We start from the raw sequence: 22,366 nt of genomic DNA, 5'->3' as shown, positions 1-22,366 counted from the left end.
CCACCTGAGGGAGAGACACAAAGGACCCCCCCTCCTGCTCCTTCAGTAATGACGCTTTCGAGCATCGGCGTGTGCCGGCGGTCAGCTGCGTTTCAGGAACAGCCTGCCCTGCTTCCGTGTAAGGAGAAGGGGAAAAGTGCTTTGTAAGCTGCTCCCTTCGCTGCTGGAGTTCTCCGGTCTCCCCTGAGTGTCACTGAAGGTCAACTACCTCACCGTAGTGGGAAGCATCCCTGGAGAACCTCATCCTCTTTGTACCTAACAGACCATACACACCCTGCAGCCATTTCCTGATCCTGCTGCCCCCAAACGCTTCCCTGCCTCAGCTCACCATGGAATGCCTTACGCTGGCCTTACTCAGGTCTTTCAGCCTCTCCTCTTTTCTACAGCATTAGTCCCTGCTCCAGGACCTGCAGCTTTTTATACACTGCACAAAACCCACCACTCTTTTTGTAGGCACAGCTACGAGGCATCTCAGTGCTATTCCAGCAAAGCCACCCCTGCTTTCATGACCAGTACCTTTTCTTGACAGCGTACCTTCTATCACTCCATATTCCAGGCAAAACATCACTCCACATTCTGGGTAAAATACTACAAGTTCCTCAAGAACTTCCCAGCGTTGTGCCATGTAGGTTCAAAGTATGGGCTCTGCCAAACTAAGAACCAGAACCATTTTTCTTCTATCAGAGGGAGACGGAGGTGAAGGCTTGGGACGAGTGCAGGCCCCAGGCCAACAGATGAGGAAAGGCACTGACACGGGGCAGAGCTGAATGCTGGTTTTTAATGTTCCTAAGAACTAGGAAACAGAAATCAAAAATAGACTTTGCTCTTCTTGATAAAAGTAATAAAATGGTTAGCGGTGTTAAATTAATCCTTAAAAAACAAAACCCACGGAGGTTAAATACAACCCAGAGGCTCTGCATAAAAACCACAATGACTACAAAACAGCTGCAAAGACGTCTTTACACACCAAAGGAATCGCTCTCCTCCGCTCCTCTCCGGTACGGTAACACAGCGTCGGCCGACACGGGACTCACACACGTGGGAAGGGAACGCGGTGCGACGGGCACAGCCCTGCCGGGAGCTCAGGGACACAGACAGAACTATTTACACTATGGACACGGCGCTGCTGGTGCCAGTCCGGCCGCAGGACCCCGGGCTCTGCCCGCGCTTCTCCTGCACGCGCCGGGCTGCGGCCGCCGCTGGGCCCCTTGCAGCCGCGGCGCCGGGCCTGGTGCCGGCCGTCCCTCTCGCTGTCCTTCCACCCTCAGAGCGCGTCCCAGCTCCGGCCGCCCCTTCCATCCACGTATGGGCAGCCACCGGGCCGCCCGCTCCTCCTGCCGCCCGCACGGGGGTCGCTGGCCCTCCAGCCGGGCCGTGGCCCAGCTCCTCTCCCTGGCGGCAGCCGGGCGCTCCTGGCGCTGCTGGTTCGCAGGGGAAGGCGGTGCCGTGAGCTGCTGGGCAAGAGTTCCCCGGGCCGGTGCTGCGCAGCCAGCAGTCTCTCCGCCTGCCCGGCGAGCCTCCTCGGGGCCGCCGGCACCTCCCTGCTGCCTCTCACCTCTGCCTCAGTTAGCGTTGGTCTCCCGGCTGCTGCTTTGCTCCCGGCCCAGCTCTCGCTCCTTGTCTGTGGAGGAGGTGGACGAGGAGGAGGAGGACGACGAGGAGCTGAGGGTGCGGCCCGAATGCTTGTAGGCCGCCACGAGTTCCTGCAGCCGCTCTGGCGTGGGCTCCCACTTGGCAAAGCCTGCGCTGTTCTGCAGGAAGAGGACGGCGGTGTTGTGCACAGCTTTGTAGTACATCTCCTCCCTGCAAGGAAAGACAGCAGGCACTCAGCATCTCCCGGCAGCCCGCCTGCCAGTAAGTCACACCACTACGCTTCCCTGCCACCTGCCTCTCCTCTTCCCGCTTGTAGGTTTTAGGACAAGTATTCCTCTCTGCCCCTTTTCACTCATTATCACGTGGAAAAGAGGAGAGTGCCTTCCTTCTGCCTCCTTCTGAACAGTACTGAATTGCTGAGTCTCTCTGGCATTTGGCAGCCCAGGAAAATGCTCAGCTGTGGCTTGCCAAATGAGAGCTGGCAGAGGGACACGGAGCATCACCGCAGCACTACATGACATAAACAGCTCATACTGGACTTGTACCCAAGAAACACATCACTCAAATCTTTTAATTAGCAAAACACCTCAGCAGTCATTAAATGAATGCAAAAATCCACAACACTGTGGATTCTACACCTCTTAAAAACCCAGGACAATTACGCACTGCACAATCTTTCCTCTTCCCTTCCTTCCATCGATTCCCACTGAGATATCTCAGTCACACAGCTTCCCCGAGAGGCAGCTCATCAGAAGGGCACCCTGCAAGGACCCCAAGGGAAGGCCTACTTTTTGCAGACATGCTGAGACCCGCTGCGGTACTCGTGATCGAAGGCTGACAGGATGAGCTGGTGCCTCTTGAACTTGCTCTGCTCCATGCGGGTCAGGGCGGGCGTGGGAGGGTCCCTCCACTCAGGGATGAAGACAATAAAGGACAGGGGCTCACTGGAACTCTCCAGCAGTTTCTAGTCCAAAAAGAAAACCAATCTTAGTCTCGGCTGAGCAATGACAGGCCTACTGCCTTCTATGAAAAGGGAAAGTTCTGCTTCCAGAGCAGTACAGCAGCAGTGACAGCCCTCTACTTTTTGAATGACAGCCTTGTTGTGAGCACACAGTGGGGAGCAGATGACTGCACGGCTCCGTTCAGAACAACACAGCAGAGTGAACATACCTCAAAGTGAGAGACCATGGCATCCATCAGCTCCTCACAGAACGGAGGATTTGCCTCAAAAGACCCACTTATAGGGAAGAAATCCAGGCACGGGCTACAGGAAAAAGACAAAGATCACTATCAGGGAGGCTAGACACCTGATTGCTGGACCTTAAAAAACATTCGTTTCCTCGCAGACGACACTCATGCTCAGAAGGACTGAATCTCAGCAGTACAGAGCTGCCACTCCTCCACAGCACAGGCAGCCACTGGGACACATTCCATCTGTGGTCATTGAAGGCTGACTGCTGATGCAAGCCGACTGCCCGAGGGCCTACTCCCTCCTTTCTTCAGAACAAGGGCAAACACTGGCAGACCTATAAACTGCATCAGACAGCTCTGGCTGGACCAGTGGCACACTGCTGGTTGTTTCACCGCCGATCTGTGCTCACTCCCTGCTTTCAGTGGGCCTGAAGCACACATCTTTCTGCTCAACTACTGACTACTCAACGCGTCAGCCTGTCCTGAATCACTGCTCTGCACACATGCACGCACCCACACAGACACACAGCAAAGGGCACCAGAACACAAGACTCACCCCCTGGATCCAAAATACCCGTCTGTATCCAAGAAGGCCGAACAGTACTGTTTAAAATAGCAATTCAGTGGCGAGGCAAAGCATTCAAAACTCACTCCAAAGAGCTTGTGGAGGGCTTCAAAGACGTGCACGGGAAGTGCCCCCTGCAGGCCAGTTCCTTCATACAGACCCACACCGAACATCATCTGAGGAGAGCAAACCCCGGTGAGTGGTGCCTGCACTTGCTATTGCTGCTGCTCCCTTCAGGGAATATGGACCGAGGCCTACATGTCCACACACTCACTCCTCCAGGCATGCAGGGCCCCCTCGTCCTCTCTCAAATTCTCATAGGTCCCCTGAATGAACCTAGGAATGCTCTTTAGATACTTTCTTCAGCTCAGGTCCTGTCAAACCAACTGTCAGTTTTTACATGCATTCCCCAGGAACCTTCAGTTAAGCCTCACAAAAACGTCAATAACTACTGAAAGCTCTTTGTTACAATTTATCCCCACCACTGACTCAGTTTAAGCCCTATTTTGCACCAGGCTCTGAGAGCTGCAGACCTCCCAGAGCAAGGAGTTCAGTTCCCCAGGTTTTTTGATGCACAACAACAGCAACAACAAGTACCTGGTATCGTCGGAGAAGGCACCAAACCCTGGGTAGGAACTTTTCAAAGCCAGAGTCATCAATGCAACTGTACCGGTAGAGAAGCCACTGGAAGAGAAGGCCCAGCCATTAAAAACAAACAGTATCAACAAAGGTAAGGCAGCCAGAACACAAAACGTATCGTGACATGAGAAGAAACACCGATGAACAAAAGGAGCAGGCAGGGTTCTGCATGAAGGCTTTTCAGCTCATCTGCTCTTACTGTGGGAATGAACTGCAAGCTATCCACTAGCACGAATGAATGTAACACATCAGCAAGTCTCTCTCAGCAAGGGCTGCCTCGTTGGAGTACAACCATTCTTGCAGCACAGCATGTACCAAAGCAGACACACAACACCTCCTAACTGCTCTCAGCAGAAGGCTGACCCTGACTAAGGAAAATGAAGCTGTCCTCATCCGTGCTACTATTAGGGCAACAGCAGACAGCCTCCACAGGGCAGTGCTGTGTCCAACTGCTCGGTCCCTTCTTGGAGGAAAAGGAGAAATGAAAGCTCTCATGAAAGAGCACTGTGCAGCAGCAGTCATGCAGGCGTGGCAGTCAGCTCTTACCAGCTTGCTGAAGTAGTTGCGGCTCACTTTCACCATTTCCCCCTTGTACCGCACACATGCCACATTGTTTTCCATGTGCATTTCCACACTGGGGAGTGGTGGGGAGGGGATGGCCAGTCTCACTGGGTAACAGTACACGAGCCTGTCCTGGACTTCAGGAGCTTCTACCTCAGCTATGGAGAATAAAGAGCAAGGCAGCCCATTAGAATCCAGGGACATCTGGGATAGGTCTTCCTTCCACCTCGGAACGTGCAGGAGTAAGGCTGAAGAGCAAAGTAATCTCTCCAAAGCACAGGGGTGGTCCTTCACAGATCACGTAGGCAGCTACCTAAGTTCAGAACTGATTCCCAAAATTCCATCACCCACAGAGCACGGAGAGGAACCACAGCACAGTACTTCTCCATCTGTAACGCAGTCAACCTGTAGACGTCGTGCAACCATTCCAACACCATAAGGCATGCTCTGGGTGAGTAAAACAATTTCCTTGCTGTCACTGTTATTTCAGTTTGCTCCACAGTTATTCGAAAACCAGCTAATGCTCCCAGGCTCTTAAATGCAGGAGGCAAAGGAACCTTTCTGCCACCTATCTTGGACAGAACCTCACCCTCAGCTTAGGCAGAAAAAAAAAGAGAGCTAAAATTAAAGATCGGCCAGAAGGAATCATGAACGCAGCGCCGGGTGCGAACACGGGCAGCAAAAACAAGCAGCAAAAGGCAGACATTGGAATCTGGAGGGAGAAATGTCTGAGGAGAGCTAGGACCCAAAGGGAAAAGGGCTAAAGAATGGCAGCGATGAAAGAAGCAGAGACCAAGGAAGAAGGAAAAGGTTTGCTGTACCAGATATATTGTTTTCTTTGAGGATGGCAAGATGCTTCTCCCGGATCCGCTTGACATATTCGAGGGATATGTAGTAGATCTTACTGCAGATGCCTTCCACAGAGTCCTTTGCTGCAGCAGACACGTGGGGCCCACACTGCTTGCGCAGGTGCTCCAGGCGGTCCTGCAGAATCACAGAACCAGAGTCCTTACACAGCCCACCTCCTGACCCCACAGCTGTGCAGAGTCTCTGAACCTTTGTTGCTTCCATTTCGCCAAGTGGAGGAAATGCAATCACAGCCTTTCGAGGAAGGATCTTTATCTGGCCCTGCACACCCGTGCTTTCACAGCCCCACTGCACCCAGCTGCACAACTGACCATGTAGTCCTCCTTAGAAGCAGAATGGTCCCGTCGCAGCCAGCTGAAGGTGTCCTCCACATTCCATTTCACCACCTTCCTGCTGTCTGGTGATGCACTCCTGCACAAAACAGGCAAGTGGGATTAAACCCTCAGCTGCAGGGCAATATATTCCATACCACCACAACAGCCTTGTTAGCAGGGAACAGCGCTGACGCCTCGAGGCCCTCGCTGCCTCTCCCCTGCAGGCGCCCTGTGCAAAGTGCTTCCAGACATTTTCATGACACGACTCTGCCCTGCTCTCACCAAAACACAGCCTAACTGTGCTGTCCTCTCCTGTGACAGGAACAGCAGATGAAGGACTGATGAGGAAAATGGCTCATTTTGATCTTGCCTCCCATTATCAAACGCAGCCATTGCCAGGAACTTGCAACTCTGAGACAACTACCCTGTTAACAAGCTTCAGGTTTTTTTCCCTTCTTAAATTCTCTGTCCTGTGGCAGAGCTCTTCAGGAAAAATACATGTGGTGTAATAAAATATCATCTTAAGTTTGTTCTTGTTTAATAGCAGTGAGCATCCAAGCACTCTTCTATTATCTGAGGGATAAATGACAAAGGCATTCCACATGCAGAATTTCAGATTCTTGCTCATCTCCGCACGCATTCAGCTTGCCACTGTTTGATTTCACTGTGACATTACCCTCAAAAGACAGCTCCAGAACTACTGTTTTTCCCTCACATGTTCCTAACTTTGCTTTTCCTCAGTAAGAAGATGGCCAATACTGAGTGAAGAGTGACACGACAGCTCCTCTTAAAAGTTGCCATGAACTCCTTCTCATTTCTGAAACTGGCAGCACTGCAAGAGGAACTCCTACCTGGATTCAATGAGCCGTTTTGCAGCCTCAGCATACTTGAAGAGCAGCCTCTTGGCTTCTTCACGGAACTTAATTCTGGATAGCCTGAGGTAAGTATAAATTCACACGCATCAGTTTCACAGCTGCCACGAAGGCCAGGTCCAGTTCCCAGAATTTTACACCACCAGCACCTCACCACTTCATCAGCAAAAGTAAAACACAAAAGCAGAAAACTAAAGCAGGTAAATCACTGGACTAGCCCGAGCCAAAAACAATTCCAAAATTTGTCCTGTTTTTCAACAGTACCTGATGGGAATGTCATTCATGATTTCTCTGAACATGGAAGGAGACACAACTGGCTCGCAGTCACTCGGTAAAAGGGGATCTGTCCCTTTATCCACCACCTTCCTCTCCAACATCCAGCGGTTAAAAGACTCCCTTGGGGGGTCAATCCCTGGAGAAGGACAAAAAAAAGGGTGACACTGTATGACAAAAAGACGTCCAGAAGCTCTGATAAGAATCATTACACTGCAGGTCAGCTTAATGAGAATATAATTACCAAATAAAGAAAGCACAGCGAGGAGAGACAAGAACCAGAAGGAACAACAGTGCAGCACTGCAGGAGTGACAACACAAAAAGGGGAGCAGGAGAGCAACTTGCCTTCTCGCTGCTGGCAGAGCTCACGGTAATGTTGCCTCAACTTGAGAATGAGCTGGGATCGAAGCAGCTCCACTTCAGGGTGTGGAGAAAGCACTTCAGATGGTGCCCTCTGCTTAATCACCGCATTTGTCTGAATATCCAGGTCCCAGTACACTCTATGACAGAAGGAAATGTCGTCAGGACGATCGGATCACTGGCTAATTATCGGATATTGCTTTTAAAGACGTTTCCTGGGGCTGTTTTACCAGCCAAAAAATTGAACTATCGAAGACTGCTTGCAAAGACAGACAAGCCTGCTACATCCCCCAGGTTATTCTTCAAAGACACTTGGAAGACCAGCTTGTCTCTACCCTACCCCCCCCCCCCGAGAACAGAAATAAGTGGATACAACTCACTCAGTTGGTCGTAGAAGAGCTGCCTGCTGCTTATCTTCAGGTGAAACACACCATGCCTTCAGAACAGAGGATCCTGGAATACTGGGAGAGCTGGGGACTGGCTGAGCAGCTGGGGTCCCCGGAATATCCGACTGGGAGAGGAAAAGATGAATTACTGCCCTCACAGAGAAAGGCAGAACGGAGGAATCACAGTATACCTAACAGCCCTGTACCAGAGCTTCACTTAGGATAACCACTGAATCCCTACAGCGTGTTTTGTTTGCACTTAATATGGACACGTGAGCTACCACGTTCCTGTCATCATTTGTTCTCTCTCAGCTCTCATGATCCACCTAAGGCTGTAAGAGAAGTGGCAAACCAGCAGGATGTGAGCATGCTTCCACCTTCGTATTTTTGGTGTGAGCCGTTAGAACTTGAGCTGTTAGAACTGATCTTGCACAGTAAAAAAAAAAAGGTCCAAGCTCTGGACCCTCTAGGTCTGAATTCTGACAACATCTTTAAGACTATTTTAACACTCAACTCACCTTGGGCTTTTTCACACTGTTGCCACTTGGGGGAACTTCCTCAGAGAATCTCCTCTTCCTTTGCTTGCTCTCCACTGAGGTCTCTACCATTCCACTTTCCAGTGGCATAGGAGCTGCATTCAATCCCAGAGGGTCTGACTAAGAGCATCCAAACAGCAGTACTCATTAGTTCATCAGCTGCTACTGCAGAGTACCAAAGGCAGTAAGTCCTTTTAATTTTCCTTTGCACCACCCCCAGCTCCCAAGCGGACAAAAGTAATGACACTAACACACCTGCAGAAAGCTAAAAACTTAGCTTTTAGACTTGTGTCTGAACCATTTATTTGGTCTGTTAGTTTGAGACTTAGACGAGAAAAATGCAACACAGCTCCCCCACGGCGAGTTTGTTTAAGCAGTGCACCCGAATGAGGAACACTGCATTGTGTTTCACCAGATCCCAGCCACGCAATGGATGGGGAGAGGAGTTCTGCAGATACAGAAGGCCCTCCCACACAGGCAATGCCACATCCCAGAGGAATATCCCAGTGTGAGCACAGCCCCTGGACACACGTGCTTACTCACAATGACATCGTGCTGTCCCAGAACAGGCATTTCCCACAGGGACTGGTTGGTGAAGCGATTGAAGTAATATGGGCGATTCTCCCTCTTGCTCCAGCACTTCTCCCAGCCAGCCTGCACCAGCTCATCTGAGCACAAAGCCAGGATAAGGTCAGTACTGCAAAGCTCTACCATTCAGGTCCCCATTACCACCCCTGCACACCACAACAAGCCTCGTTCCTGAACTCTCTCATTAGCCCCGCTCCAGCTTCCCTTCCCGGCTACTGAGGCCCTTCAGAACCCTGTGCTGGGCTTCCTCAGCAGCAGAATCAGTACCTGGGAGGTCCTGTACCAGTCGCATAGGTTTGGGGGAGCTGGGCTGGTTCTGGTTGGAGGTGCCAGGTGAGTGACTCATTAGAGATGCCTCCTCCGCAGGGCTTCCGTGATTCTCATTGGCCATTTCTCAGCAACCACACTAGAAAAATCAGACAAAAAATCCACGTCACAGCAGGAAAGATCCCAGAGCCACCTGGCCCACTCAAAGTAAAAGTTAACTGCCAGCAAAACGGGCTTGAACCAGTACATACAAAATAAGACCTAAGTCCTGAAAAATACCACTTATCCCAGATGCACCTACCTCTGAACAGTACATCAGGGAGTTCTTATGGCCAGCACTCAAAATACTCACTTTTCAGCTACTTCCCTCTCCTAGGGCTGCAGTGTCTCATCCCACACAGCAGTGCTGAGAGCACAGAAAATAAAATATGCTTCACTGTGAACATTCACCATCTCCTACCACACTAGTAGTACTGGCCATATCTGATCTGCTATCCCTGGTGCCAGTTTAAATTAGTATTTACCCACATATAACCATATGCAATTTAAACAAAAAGCAGTTATTAAAGAACTTCTGCTACACAAAATAGCCCTGCTGCTTCACTAATAACAGCTCTGGTGGCTCACAGGACCACAGGCTAGGAATGAACAACTATGGAATTATTTTCCTCATTATGCTCCAGACATGGACTGACTGTCAGGACTGTCAGGCTGTTTAAGCCTTCAGAATTTTGCATTTACATAACAACAGTTATGCAAAAGAAAGTCTGTTCAAAATGAAATGCACCTCTTAATCATCGTTTAATACTGTCAGCTGCAGAAGAACAGCCAGGTTTTTGCCTCTCATTCACTCTTCTTCCCCCAGGGAAGTTTCTGAAATAGCACTGTTGAGCCAATTACTACAGATTGCTGCAACCAAACCGGGGGAAACGAGGCATTTTAAATAATTACTTCTATCTCCGTTATTTAACTCTATTCAGGCCTTGGGAGATGCCCTATGCAATGTGAGAGCTGCACGCACACCATGCTGTTGTGTACACATCATCCTGCACTAAGTGTGTTTTTAACTGATCTGAACTCCCCATCCTGACCACGAAAACATCACCAGGCTTCTCAAAAGAACGGCGAGAGCTGAGTTCAAGAATGAGCAGGTAGGTTCTTGCCAGGCTGTCTGCAGCACTGACAGTGAATCGGTGTGACGCAGGGCAGGACTGAGGAACACCTGCTCCTGCCAACTCCTGGGAAGATGTTTCCATCCTTCCCCCAGGGTAAGCATGGAAAGGTGCAGGGTACTGCAGAAACCTGGAGTTATGACCTCTGCTCACAGCTACAGAGATAACAACATCCATACCCACAGGCAAAAGCACCTGCTACAAAGACTGCACCAATGCAATCTGTACATTTAATCACCCCAGCATTGAGTGTTGTGTAATATTTGTTTACTGACACTTCCTCCTGAACTCCAGCCCTCCTGTGACCTCTGCAGTCACACTTCAGGCAGCTGCCACCTGAGCAGCACCTCATTCTCTGCCAGAAAGCTGATCGGAGGCCATGGGCTGCACATCAGGAACCTCATCAAATTCCTGGCAGGAACTTTCTAAAAACGTTCAGCCTCCTCTTCTTAAAAAGGGAAAGTTTACCTGCATTTGCTGGTGTGTCATGCACGTTGCATAGATGATATAGTAACAGTTACACAAGAATGGGACCAGACCTCCCAGGGAGAGCCACACATGGATTTCAATAATTACAGCTGGCACCAGGAGTCAGAAGGGCAGCAGCTCCCAGCACCTCTTACCACTGACAGCTCTAACCAGTGGTCAGATGGGGCTTCTTGTTCTTTATCTCTCCAGTTTATGGATAAACTAGGATGGGGGAAGTCCAAAGCAGCTCTATCACTTTATCAGTTTGGGTGAGTATCAAATCCCAGCAACCTTTAACTCCGCCAAAAGAAAAGAAACAAACTAGCCTGACAGAAGGAACTCCATCTTTATGCGCCTAGTGTTGTGACGACAGTGAAAGGGACCCAGAGCAAAGGTTTTACAGCGGTTACGGTACTGCTTTATACACCACACGATGCATACAGTGCTTCGCAGACACAGAACGCCGTCCCTGCCCAGAGAGCTTACAGCCTATAGGAGCAGCAGCACGAACAGAGAGCGCGGCCAGGCGGCAATGGACACGGAGCGCAGCACAGCCAACGTCTGTCAAGGCGGGATTTCGCACGGGACAACGGCAAACGCGGACAAAGGAGAGCAGCGACAGCCCCCGGGAACACGGCAGGGTTTTCCCTCAGCCCCGAACCGCGGCGAAGCGGAGGGCACAGCCTTTCCGTGTCAGCCGCTCTCGGGTCGGGGCCGCGCAGCGCACGGAGCTCCAGGGGCCGCCCGCAGCGCGCGGGGAGCGCGGCCGGACGGCGTGTGGTGCTGCGGGCGGAGCTCCCGGCGCGGAGGGCCGAGACCGAGCGAGCGCGGAGAGGAGCGGCGGCGACTACGCGGGCGGCCGGCAGCGGTGCGGGGCGCGGCCGCTGGGGGCGGCGCCGGGCGGTACTTACGGGGCCGCGCTGCTGCCGGGCGGGACGCGGGGCCGTCGCTCGGTGCTCGCCGCTAGCGCGCCGGGGCCGCATCCTCATAGCGGGGCGTCCCGCGCCGGGCCCGCGGGGGCCGCTGCGGAGACAGGAGCCGTTAGCGGGGAGGGCAGCGCGGGATGGGCGGCGCGAGCGGAGCGGAGCGCGCCGAGCTGCGGCTGGCGCGTTCTAAGATGGCGGCCGCGGGCCTACGCCGCCTCACTCCGACCTGCCGCCGCGCCGCAGGCCCGCCGGCCTCTCTCTCCGTTGCGGAGACCCCCGGCCGCGCGGGAGCGCCGCTTACCTGGGCGTGAGGCTGGGGGCTGTGGGCACCGCGCACCGTCGCGCTTCCCGCCGCCGCCCCACCTCCGCCTCACCCGCCCCGCCGCCGCCATCTTGCGCCGGGACCGCGGGCCGGCAGCGCGCAGGCGCGGGCCGCCCCGCCCTAGGCACTGCGCAGGCGCCGCCGCCGGGACGCCCTCTCGCGCACGCGCGTCACCCTCCGCGCCCGGGCGCGCTGGCGGTGCGCTTGCGCGGTGCGCGGCCCGCGCTTTTGTAGACGGAGCGGCGCATGCGCGCGCCGCGACACCGCCGTCTGCCCCGGCGCCATCTTGAGTGTGGCGCGCCGGCACCGCCCCGCTATGGGCAGGGCCGGGCCCGGCCTCGCGGCCACGTCCGCCCGCCGCGGGCGGTTCCCATCAGGCGGGGCGAGGCCGCCGGCGGAGCGGCTTTGAAGTGCGGCGCGGCGCGGGGCGGGGCCCGCAGCGCTGGCGGCGAGCCGCGGTCGCCCACCGCGTTCCGTCCGCAGCGCCGCCCGTCCGGCACTTAGCGGTGCGGCTCCGCCGCGTGTGGCCGCGGGGCGCGGCGCTGGGCGGGGCCGGGCGGGGCCGCGGGCGCGCAGCCAGGAGCCCGGAGCCGCAGCCTCGCCTGGTGGCCGTGGCTGCCGGGAAAGCGCGGCGCGACACCTTCCGACGCGGGGCGATTCTCCCCATCCGCGGCCCCGACGCCCCGCCCTTTGCCTCCCCCTGCCCGGCCGTGAGCTCGCCCGGCTTTCCTTCTGCCCGCGGCCGCCCGACCCGCTCGCTCCCGCTGGAGGCCTGCCCTCTGCACCCGGAGCACTGGGGTCAGTGTAATAGTTAATGCTGGCGAAGCAGTTTGGAAGGGATAAGTGCTGTGTAAGCACCCGGTCTCCTAAGTCTCTCTGTTTCCAGAGCGTGAGCCCCCACAGCCCGGCTGTGTGTGTGCAGATAATCGCCCCGACCACAAAGTGCTGGCTCAGACCAACTCCGTTCTGCGGGCGCTTGGAGGAGGGGGAAGGAGGGGCTCAGCAGGATTTGGTTCCACGGACGGAAAGCACCAAGCCTTGTCCTTTGGAATGCAGAGGGGCTTGCGGTGAAGCATAGGCAGCGCTTTGTCTCTCCTGGGCTGAGCGGTGCCGCTCTTCCTGGCCTCTTCGCGATGGGCACTTATGGATCAGAAAGGGAATGTGGGCATGCTGGCTCACTTCTGCAGTGCCTCTCACAGAACTGAGCACATCTGTGTCTGCTCAGCTGCTGGAAGCAGGCTGGGGATGAGCCCTGGTGGCTGTGGGCCCTGGAGACCCTGATACGTGCCAGGCTGTTAGAGTGGCTCTGTGGCTCCAGCAACCACAGCAGCTTCCCTGTCTGATGCTCACCTCATAGATGGGCACAAAGCAGTTCCCGTTGTACCTCTGGCCCAAGGGACTTGTGTTCAGCTGCAGCCGTGGCACAGAGCCCACTGGGCAGTGCTGGAGCTGGCAGAGCACGGTGGGGAGTTTAGCACCAGCAGGACTGGGGGTCGGCACTTCCCCAAAATGATGAAGCCACCCTGCGCTGCGCGGCTGGCGTCCCCGAGCCCTTCATCCTCCTGTTTGCTGTGTCTCCTCCCAGCTGTGGGCTCACAAGGGGTGGCGGCTGGTGGGATATATAAACGCAGGGGAGCCTGAGCCAGCTCAGAAGAAACTCCTGGAGCTGCTGGTGTTCTCTCTCCCTCCCTTCACGTGATTCAGTTTCCCCAGACCAGAGAAGCCGAAGACAAGTCGTACTGTAAGTATACAAACTTAGCCAGCATTGTGTAGGCGAGCTGCCCCAGTCTGAGCGTGGCCCTCCGGGACGGATGGAGGCTCTGGATCCTGAGCAGAAGGGGTTCTGTCCTCTCCCTTGCAGAGAACTGAGCAGAAACACGGTGGGGAAGCCCTGTGCTGTCCCTGCCATCCCAAAGGCAAGTCTGCCTTTTCCTGCTGGATGAGGAATCTCTCTGGCTCTGTCCCAGCCCAGCTGCAGGGCATGGGACACAGACAGGCAGTGCTAATCCTTGGGGAGCATTTGGGGCTGCTCCCAGGGCTAGAAAGCCCATGGGAGAGAAATCCCTTCCCTTTGTGGTGCTGGGGTTCCCCATGAGGCTCACCTCACCCTGCAAGCGGGGGAGCTGGCTGTGCTGGGGAAGGGCGGGATGCTGCTGGTACCGAGGGCAGTGGCTGTCCCCGGGCGGGGCTGATCCTGCAAGCCCACGGAGTCTGTGCTGGGGGCTTGCACATAGCACCCTGGGGTGCTTGCCCTCTCAGGTGATGGGAACCAGAATACCGTTGTGGGATTTCAGGGTGTGGAGTACAGCAGGGCCACGGGATGGTCCTCTCATCAGCCTCTGCCCAGGCTCCTGTGCTGAGAGCAGGTTGGGCAGTTAGCCACAACCCTGCCGGGTGGCTGGGCTTCCCCCATTCGCCCTGCTAGCCCGGAGCATGCTGACCCTGCGCTCTGCCCCCAGGTGCGAGATGGCTGCCGGCAGTCGCCTCCTCCTCCTCCTGCTCCTGCTGCCCTGGCTGGCCGCAGCCTCGCACAGCCCTCCCGGCTGCAAGATCCGGATTACCTCCAAGGGGCTGGACCTCGGTAAGGGGCTGGCCAGGACCCTGATCCCAGGCAGGGCGGGGAGCCAGCTTGCACGGTGGGACCGGCAGGGTGGGCTATGTTGGTAGAGTGCGGTACAGCCTGGCTGTGGGCAGCCCAGGCTCATTTTGCATTGCAGTGAAGCAGGAGGGTCTGCGCTTCGTGGAGCAGGAGCTGGAGAACATCACAGTGTCAGACCTGCACGGGAAGGAGGGGCAGTTCCACTACAACATCAGCCAGTGAGTGCTGCCTGCTCCCTGCGAGCAGCAGCCCCTGGGTCAGCCTTACCGTCCCCTCCCTGGCAGGGTCAAGGTGATGGACCTGCAGCTGCCATTTTCCAACCTGCACTTCCAGCCGCAACAGAACCTCGCCTTCGACATCAACAACGCTTCCATCAGCCTGCGCTTCAGGCGGCAGCTGCTCTACTGGTTCTTGTGAGTTACTTTCCCTTGCCCACCAGCCTGTCCCACAGCTGGGCCGTGGCCCAGGAATGTCACAGGTGCCATGCTGCCCAGTCCTGGAGCTGATAGGATCTGTGTCCTCCTGTCTGTTCCCCTGGTTTACAGCTACGACATTGGATCCATCAATGCTTCTGCTGATGGTGTCCACATCCATACTGTGCTGCAGCTGGCCAAGGATGAGGTCGGACGCCTCAAGATTTCCAACATGTCCTGCAATGCCTCCATTGCCAGAATGCACGCAGGATTCTCTGGCACACTCAGGTACACCTGATGCGATGGTGGCAGCCATGCCCCTGTGCCTGGCAAGATCAGCTCAGGCCATGCCTCGTGTTTTTGTGGGAATGGAGGTGGAGGGACAGGGCTGGAAGGCTACTGCAAAGCTGTGCTGTCCTGCAGGAAGGTCTATGAGTTCCTGAGCACCTTCATTGTCACAGGGATGCGCTTCCTCCTCAGCCAGCAGGTAGGGCTGTGAGCAGAGATGGGCAGAGCTCTCCTGACTGCAGTCAGGAGGGCCTGACTCAGGGATGCTGGAGGCAGCCTGGGTCCTCCTCTAGACCAGGAGTTCTGGCCCCACTGCTGAGTGATTCCCCACAGATCTGCCCATCCCTGGAGCATGCCAGCCTGGTGCTGCTGAACTCCTTGCTAGACACAGTGCCAGGTAAGTCGGATAAGACCAGACCCTGCTCACTGCAGCCTATGCAGAGCTGAGAAAAGGAGGGCCACCCTGTAGGCTTTCTTCTCACAGCACCTCTTCCTTGGCAGTAAGGAACTACGTGGATGAGCACATTGGGATTGACTACTCCCTGCTCCGTGATCCAGCTGTCTCCCCAGAAACCCTCGACCTGGACTTCAAGGTGTGGCACCAGATTCTGCCCTGCCTCTCCCAGTCCTGTTGGCACAGCTCTGCATCAACTCATGCAACGGGCACAGCAAGCTGTGCTGCAGCTGCAGAAACAGTCACTATTCTCGGCCCAGGGCATGTTCTTCTATCGTGCGAGGGAGGACCAGGAGCTGGAGAACCACGCGGTGGAGCCGGTGATCAAGGAGACTGAGCGCATGGTTTACGTTGCCTTCTCTGAGTACTTCTTTGACTCAGCCATGCACGCATACTTCCAGGCGGGTGTGCTGGCCATAGAGCTTGAGGGGGAGAAGGTGAGCAGCACAGTTTGACACTGCACACAGGCCTGCGTGGAGAAGGGGTGCCGCCTGGGGGAGGTGGGGTGGGCTCCACACAATTTCAGGACGTGCTGCATGGGCAGAAGCTCTGCAGGGGGCAGCAGTGCCAGCTCTGTTACCCCTGAGGATTGTCCTCCCTGCAGGTACCCAAGGACCTGGAGGTTCTGCTGAGAGCCACCTTCTTTGGGACCATCTTCATGCTGGTGAGAGGAGCTCTCCACTGGGGCAGGAGAGGTACAGGACCCCCCCTGGGGTGGAGCAGTTCTGCCCAGACTGGCTCCCCTGCCCTCTCCTCAGAACCCTGCTGTGGTGGATGCTCCCTTGCGGCTGGTGCTTCAGGTGTCAGCTCCCCCCCGCTGTGTGATCAAACCCTCGGGGACCTCCGTCTCTGTCTCTGCCTTCCTCAACATCTCGCTGGTACCTGCAGACCGCCCTGCTGTCCAGCTTTCCAGCATGGCCATGGTGGGTGCTGCTGCAGCCAGCTTGCCTGTGCCTGCCCAAGTACACAGGGCAGGAGCACTGCACCCCACCTGGGATGTCACCGACATCCTAAAGATGGGAGCAGCACCCAGGCTGTCCCGCTGCCTGCCCATGCTGGCTGCAGCAGGGTTTCCATGCAGCTCACTCTCCCCGTAGGAATCAAAGCTGAGTGCCAAGGTGTACCTGCAAGGGAAGGCACTGCGCGTGCAGCTGGACCTGCGACGGTATGGCCCACACTGGGGTCCCACCAGGGCTCCAGGGACAGTCCCTTCTGCCCCAGCTCACAGCTGCTTTCCCTCCCTGCAGGTTTCGCATCTATTCCAAGCAGTCAGCACTGGAGTCTCTGGCGGTGAGCAGACCCTGTACCAGCCTGGAGTACGGGAGGGTCCAACTGTCCTGGCTAGCTCCCAGCCACAGCAGGGAGCAGCTCTGGGAGGGCTGTGCAGGATCTCCCTTCATCCACCCTCGAGAAACACAAGCAGGCCCTACCTTGCCCAGCAGCTCTGCACTCATTCTGCCTCCCCTCCCCACAGCTGTTCTCACTGCAGGCCCCGCTGAAAACTCTGCTGCAGCTGACAATCATGCCCATCATTAACGGTAAGCATCACCACTGCCTGTGCGTGGCAAGGCTTGAGGCAGTGTCATGGGGCTTACTGCATCTCCTCCTCCCTGCAGAGAGGACAAAGAAGGGCGTGCAGATTCCTCTGCCAGAAGGCATGGACTTCACCAGGGAGGTGGTCACCAATCACGCGGTGCGCGAGCAGGACAAGGACAACTCCAGCCCCTCCAGCAGACACGGGCACCGTGTCCTGGCAGCTGTAGGCACAGCTAGTCCTGTGCCAATACTTCTTTCCTTTGCAGGGATTTCTCACAGTGGGAGCTGATCTCCACTTCTCCAAGGGGCTGCGGGAAGTGATCGAGAAGTACCACTCCACCCCTGCAGTCCCTGCTGAGCCCACAGTGCAGCCCACAGCAGCCAACACAGACCCCCACCAGCTGTAGCTCTGCTTACTTGCTCCTTCACCCTGGACAAAGGTCAGATCCCGGGCTGGACCCATAGGCTGTAGGTAGGAAGCAACATCCCCAGTACCACTCACACATCCTGCAGGGCATCTGCACCCAGGTGGGCAGCAGCAAGGTGGAGACAGCTGCTCTGGGAATCCCTGTTGCACCCCTTCTCGTACACTAATAAACCACTGAATGCTAGCTTGCACTGCTTTGTTGCTTGGAGGATGAGCCCACTCCAGACCACATAGCTGCCAGCTCTGGGGGAGAGCTCCTGCTTTTGGGATGGTTTGTTTTCAGGAAGCCCCAGTACCCTCCGCAGAAAGGGAAACACAAGCTCTGGCTCCCAAGGACACCGTGCACAGCGCATTAGCACTCACTGCTGCTGGAGCCTCTGTTAGGAACCACTCGAGACAGCAAAAGAAAGCAAAGCAGGGGATAGCAGAGAGGTGCAAGGAGTTCATTAATGAGGAGCAGGACCACCTTATTCAGAGTTTATTGCGGGTTCCCAAGAGCACTGTGTGACCTAGGCAGTGAAATTGTCTTCACTGCAAATTGCCTTTCACTGAGGTCAGGTTGGGAGTGGTTTCAAAGGGAGCAGAGAGCCCACGGCCACCACATCAACTGTGCTTACCAGAGAGCAGCTGGCTCAGAGCCTGCCCAGGCCACATGTGTACAGAGGCTGCAGGACAGAGGGAAGTGGTGAGGACTGCTCCCAGCCTACGAGGGAAGTAGTTGCCTCCAGAAACAGGGAGGAGGTGAGACAGGAAGCCACAGCAAAGAGACAGCTGCAGTGCCCAGCAGGGACGGCATCCCAAGGACTCCTCTCCCTGCACCCTGCAAAAAGCCCGCCTCCAGGCTAAGCATAGCCCTTGGGGCCCGGGGAATCCCTGCCGGCTGCAGTCTTCACTTTGTTCATGACACAGGGGAGCCCTGGTGCAGCTGAGTGGCAGTGATGAGCTGTGCAGGAGGTGACTGTTGTACGCAGGCAGCCCAAGGCCCTGGGCACAGCCTCCCCAGCTCCTAGTACGGCTCATTCTTAATGAAACGGCTGAACATGGTGAAGGCAGCGAGGGGCTGATCTGTAGGCACCATGTGGCCGGCTCCCTGCAGGAAACAGGTGCCAGCAGTCAGTGCCCTCCGTGGCTCCACTAGTGCCTGGCCCACAGCTCCAGTGTCAGCCATGAGTGACCACAGTGGGACCAACTGCAAGGCACCACCTCAGTCCTACCTTAACAGTGAGGAAGGCAATGTTGGTGAACTCTTTCACGAAGCCCCCGATCTGGTTCTCACCTCCTTCAGTGTAGAGCCAAGGTCGGCGAGCCACCTGCACCTGGGAATAGAGACAGCACCCTCGGTGCCCAGCCCCACAGACCCCACCGCTTCCCCCTGTACCTGGGCTGATCCCTCACTCTGCCCATTTACCTTCTGGCACAGGGAGTCCACGAACCACTCATCCCCAAGGAAATTGCAGGCCATGTCGACATCCCCATTGTACACCAGGATTCTGTATTTCTGCAGAGCAGGAAGAGCATGAGCACCGCACAGGGCACGGCCCTATGTGGGAGGGCTGCTTCCATGGGCTGCGTGCTCCCCCACACATACACACCATGGCTCCAAGAAGTTTGAGGTACTGGTCATTCATCTGCGTGTACAGGCGCTTGTAGCTGCGGTTCACCTCGAAGCTGCAGAAGAAGCAGCAGTGAGTTCAGCAGCTGCTTGTGCCACACACTCAATCCCGCCTGTGTCTTGCTCACCTGCACACCTGCCACTCTGGGGCATCGGGGGAGATGTGGAGAGCCTTCCTGACTTCTGGGGAGTTCAGATACATGGTCGGTGCTGTGGAGTTGGTGCACGGTGGGTCCATCCGCACCTTATTGCGGGCTACAGGCATCCGGAGCAGGTTCTGGGAGAGTTGGGATAGCCCTGCAGCAGCACCTCAGCACTGCCCACAGGGAGAGCTGCCCCATCCCCTACTGTGCAGGTGGAGGGTGCTGGCAGCACACTGTGACAGGGACCCACACTCACCTGGCGCCAGGAAAACCTCATTGGCATCCGGATGAAGGAGTTTCCCAGGTCATGTGTGACGAGATAGTCACCCTCATACCTGCAGGCAGACCAAGCACGGCCACAGGGTGAGAGCTCTGGAGGAGCAAGGGCTTGGGATAACGGCCCCGGGCCCACCACCAGGAAGAAGTGGCCACAGGAGCAGTGTCTCTGCCAGCCCCCTGCTGCTGGTAGGGATCTGCATGCTGCTTGTGCTTGGGGATAGCGCTGCTGCTGTCGCCACTCTCACCTCATGCTTCCAGGAACACCGCCAGCACACGGGGCGTAGAGATTGTAGATATTGAGCCCAGACTCCTCTACAATCTCAATCATCTCTGCCATCTGCAATGAGCCACAAGCAGGATGGGCTCAGGACTCAGCTTGAAGGACCACAGCACACACCCAACACCGAGCACAGTGCTGCTGCTCGCAGGAGTTGGAGCAGGGCTCGGGGATTCCAGCCTTCCCTCACCTTAAGCGTGCAGTTCAGGTTGGAGTTGTCATGGAAGTTGCACTTCCCTTCAGAGCAGCAGAAGGCCTGCAAGTCCTTCCACAGCCTGCAGGCAGAAACCAAGAGTTGGAGTGATCCACCAGAGCCCACCCTGCTCTGTGCCACAGGGACCAGCAGCATTCCCCCCAGCAGTGCTCCCCGCTCTCACTGGGTGCCCAGCAGGCCATGGTAATAGGCGAAGTACACCAAGGAGTTGTCGTTGATCTCATAGGAGGAGAGGCCATTTCCCACAGCGATTCCCTGCGGGGCAATAAGAAAACAACTGTGTGGTGTGGCAGCTCCTCACAGGGCAGCCACAGAGCATCGGCGTCAGGCAGGAAGCAGATGTGGCTCTGTTTACTTCACAGGGGGAAGAGGAAAGGCCATGGGCGCCTGGGAGCACTCCTCAGTCTCACGCAGCAGAACACGTTCACCGCCAGCACCCAGGGAGATGAAAGGCTGTGGGGCTGGGGCTGCCCCACGCAGCGTGCTGAGCCCCAGCAAGGCCATGCCCTCACCTTGAGGTTAAGGCTCGGGTCCTGCATCACCCACTCTGCCAGAGTGGGGATGTAGATGCCGCCGTAGCTCTCCCCTGTGAGGAAGAGGTCGTTCTTGGAGTACTCAGGGAAGAGCCGCAGGAACTCCTTCAGCGCCAGGTAGTTGTTGTGTGCGACCTGCAGGGACAGCAGATGGCATCAGCGGGGTGGCACTGGGCCAGCAGCTCCGGGCTGGGCCTGCAACAGCCTCCCCACTCACCTCGGTGTCGTTGGTAGCATACTTCTTGTCCTCGGAGTATGAGAAGCCAACGCCTGCAGGGGACTCCAGGTAGAGCATGTTGGCAATCTGTGAGGACAGCAGAGGGGCAGGGGAGCATGGAAGTCCAGGGAGCTCCCAGCACAGAGGGCCAACAGCCTTCACCTGTGGCACTATTTGTGTGTGGCCCACCCCAGTGTTGCAATGAGAACCTCATCCCTGCTCTGCAGTGAGCTGGAGGGGGGGGGCAGCACAGAGCAGTTCAGAGCCATGGTTCCCCACAGCTTGGGTGGGGCAGGAGCCGCTCCCTGCCTGCGGCAGGGCCCATACCTTGTTCCAGGCGTAGTCATTGTACTTCAGTGTGACCCCATCGGGCTGCACCTGAAGAGGGAGTGGAGACTGATAAGTGGCACAACACAGGGCCCAAGACACCACCCGCATCATGGAGCCCTGCAGGCCCCAGGCAGCTGTGACCACTGACCAGGAAGGGGCCGTGCTCTTTCAAGAAGCCTTCCATGGAACTGCAGCCAGGGCCCCCGTTCAGCCATAATACCAGAGGGCTGCTCTGCGGGTTGTTCTGGGCCTCCACGAACCTGCGGGGTGTGCGACGTGAGTACCCAGTGCCCAGCCAGCACCGGTCCCACGCACCAGTACCACGTCCCAGCCCGGCCCTACATACCAGTAGTGCAGGCGCTGCGTCGGCCCGATGCACAGGTGCCCCGAGAAGTGGCGGAAGGACGGCTGCTTGGGCAGCCCGGGCAGGAACGTCACCTCATGGCCCGCGGGCGCGGCGTGGGCCGGCCCCAGCCCCAGCAGCAGCGCGCACAGCAGCGGCAGCATCTGCGGAAGGCACAGAAACGGCGATGCCGAGGGCCCGGACACACGCAACGAACCGCACCGAGCTCCGCCGCCCCGCACCGATGCGGCGCCCCTCGCCGGTCCCGACCCTGCCGGCACAGTCCCAGCGGGATCGCTCCCTTCTACCACGCCCGGTGCCGCACGCCGCTCACCCCGCACCCCGATCCCGCAGCGCCCCGCGGCACATGACCCGCGCCCATATGACCTCCGAGCGGTCACGTGCCGTTGGGCGGGGCTTCGAGGAGGGAGCGGGGACAGCCTTAGCCAATCGGCGCGTCGTTTGCGGCAGCTGGCCACGCCCCTCCCTCCACGCCGCGCGCGCACGTGTGAACGAACCGGCCGGCCGCGCCACGCACCGCACTCAGGCGCGGCGGCTGCACCGCCCGGGTGCGGATTCCGCGCGTGGGCCCACGCCGCCCCGGGGCTGTCCAGTAACCCCGCACGCCCCCGCGCCTCGCGGACACCGCGGGGCACTACGAGCGGGCACGGTCCCGGAGTTCCCCGACGTAGGGCGAGGAGCGGGGAGCCCAGGACCCCGTCCCTGCACGGCCCCGTCCCTGTACGGTCCCGTCCCTCGCAGCCCCGTGGGCAGCACCGGACACCCCGCGCCGCCGCCCT

The 22,366-nt window shown here is 57.0% G+C and overlaps 3 protein-coding genes across 3 annotated transcripts; 1 reads left to right on the top strand and 2 right to left on the bottom strand.

Moving 5' to 3' along the window:
• Window positions 1-1,562: 1,562 nt before the first annotated feature.
• On the bottom strand, window positions 1,563-9,137 carry PCIF1 (phosphorylated CTD interacting factor 1; the record flags this gene model as incomplete). Its single annotated transcript, XM_079543564.1, has 15 exons — window positions 1,563-1,803; window positions 2,382-2,557; window positions 2,764-2,857; window positions 3,341-3,525; window positions 3,947-4,033; window positions 4,535-4,707; window positions 5,371-5,533; window positions 5,728-5,827; window positions 6,582-6,665; window positions 6,867-7,014; window positions 7,222-7,376; window positions 7,617-7,747; window positions 8,141-8,278; window positions 8,702-8,826; window positions 9,014-9,137. The coding sequence occupies 15 exons, from the start codon at window positions 9,135-9,137 to the stop codon at window positions 1,563-1,565; spliced, it is 2,124 nt and encodes a 707-aa protein (XP_079399690.1).
• Window positions 9,138-14,367: 5,230 nt separating this feature from the next.
• On the top strand, window positions 14,368-17,598 carry PLTP (phospholipid transfer protein; the record flags this gene model as incomplete). Its single annotated transcript, XM_079543187.1, has 15 exons — window positions 14,368-14,482; window positions 14,619-14,718; window positions 14,785-14,913; window positions 15,046-15,201; window positions 15,337-15,400; window positions 15,535-15,598; window positions 15,703-15,794; window positions 15,916-16,092; window positions 16,260-16,319; window positions 16,414-16,578; window positions 16,753-16,820; window positions 16,903-16,945; window positions 17,130-17,193; window positions 17,272-17,348; window positions 17,458-17,598. 15 exons carry the CDS (start codon window positions 14,368-14,370, stop codon window positions 17,596-17,598), a joined length of 1,515 nt encoding a protein of 504 aa, XP_079399313.1.
• A 1,026-nt stretch (window positions 17,599-18,624) lies between these two features.
• CTSA (cathepsin A) lies at window positions 18,625-21,730 on the bottom strand (the record flags this gene model as incomplete). Its single annotated transcript, XM_079543560.1, has 14 exons — window positions 18,625-18,708; window positions 18,833-18,934; window positions 19,027-19,116; window positions 19,211-19,286; window positions 19,359-19,507; window positions 19,630-19,708; window positions 19,898-19,989; window positions 20,120-20,204; window positions 20,307-20,398; window positions 20,656-20,811; window positions 20,894-20,980; window positions 21,221-21,271; window positions 21,372-21,483; window positions 21,570-21,730. The coding sequence occupies 14 exons, from the start codon at window positions 21,728-21,730 to the stop codon at window positions 18,625-18,627; spliced, it is 1,416 nt and encodes a 471-aa protein (XP_079399686.1).
• Window positions 21,731-22,366: the final 636 nt, after the last annotated feature.

Source organism: Tetrao urogallus, assembly GCF_951394365.1.
Source record: "Tetrao urogallus genome assembly, chromosome: 16".
Classification (NCBI taxonomy): domain Eukaryota; kingdom Metazoa; phylum Chordata; class Aves; order Galliformes; family Phasianidae; genus Tetrao; species Tetrao urogallus.
The sequence above is the reverse complement of the archived record's forward strand: the minus strand, read 5'-3'. Positions and strand labels throughout refer to the sequence as shown.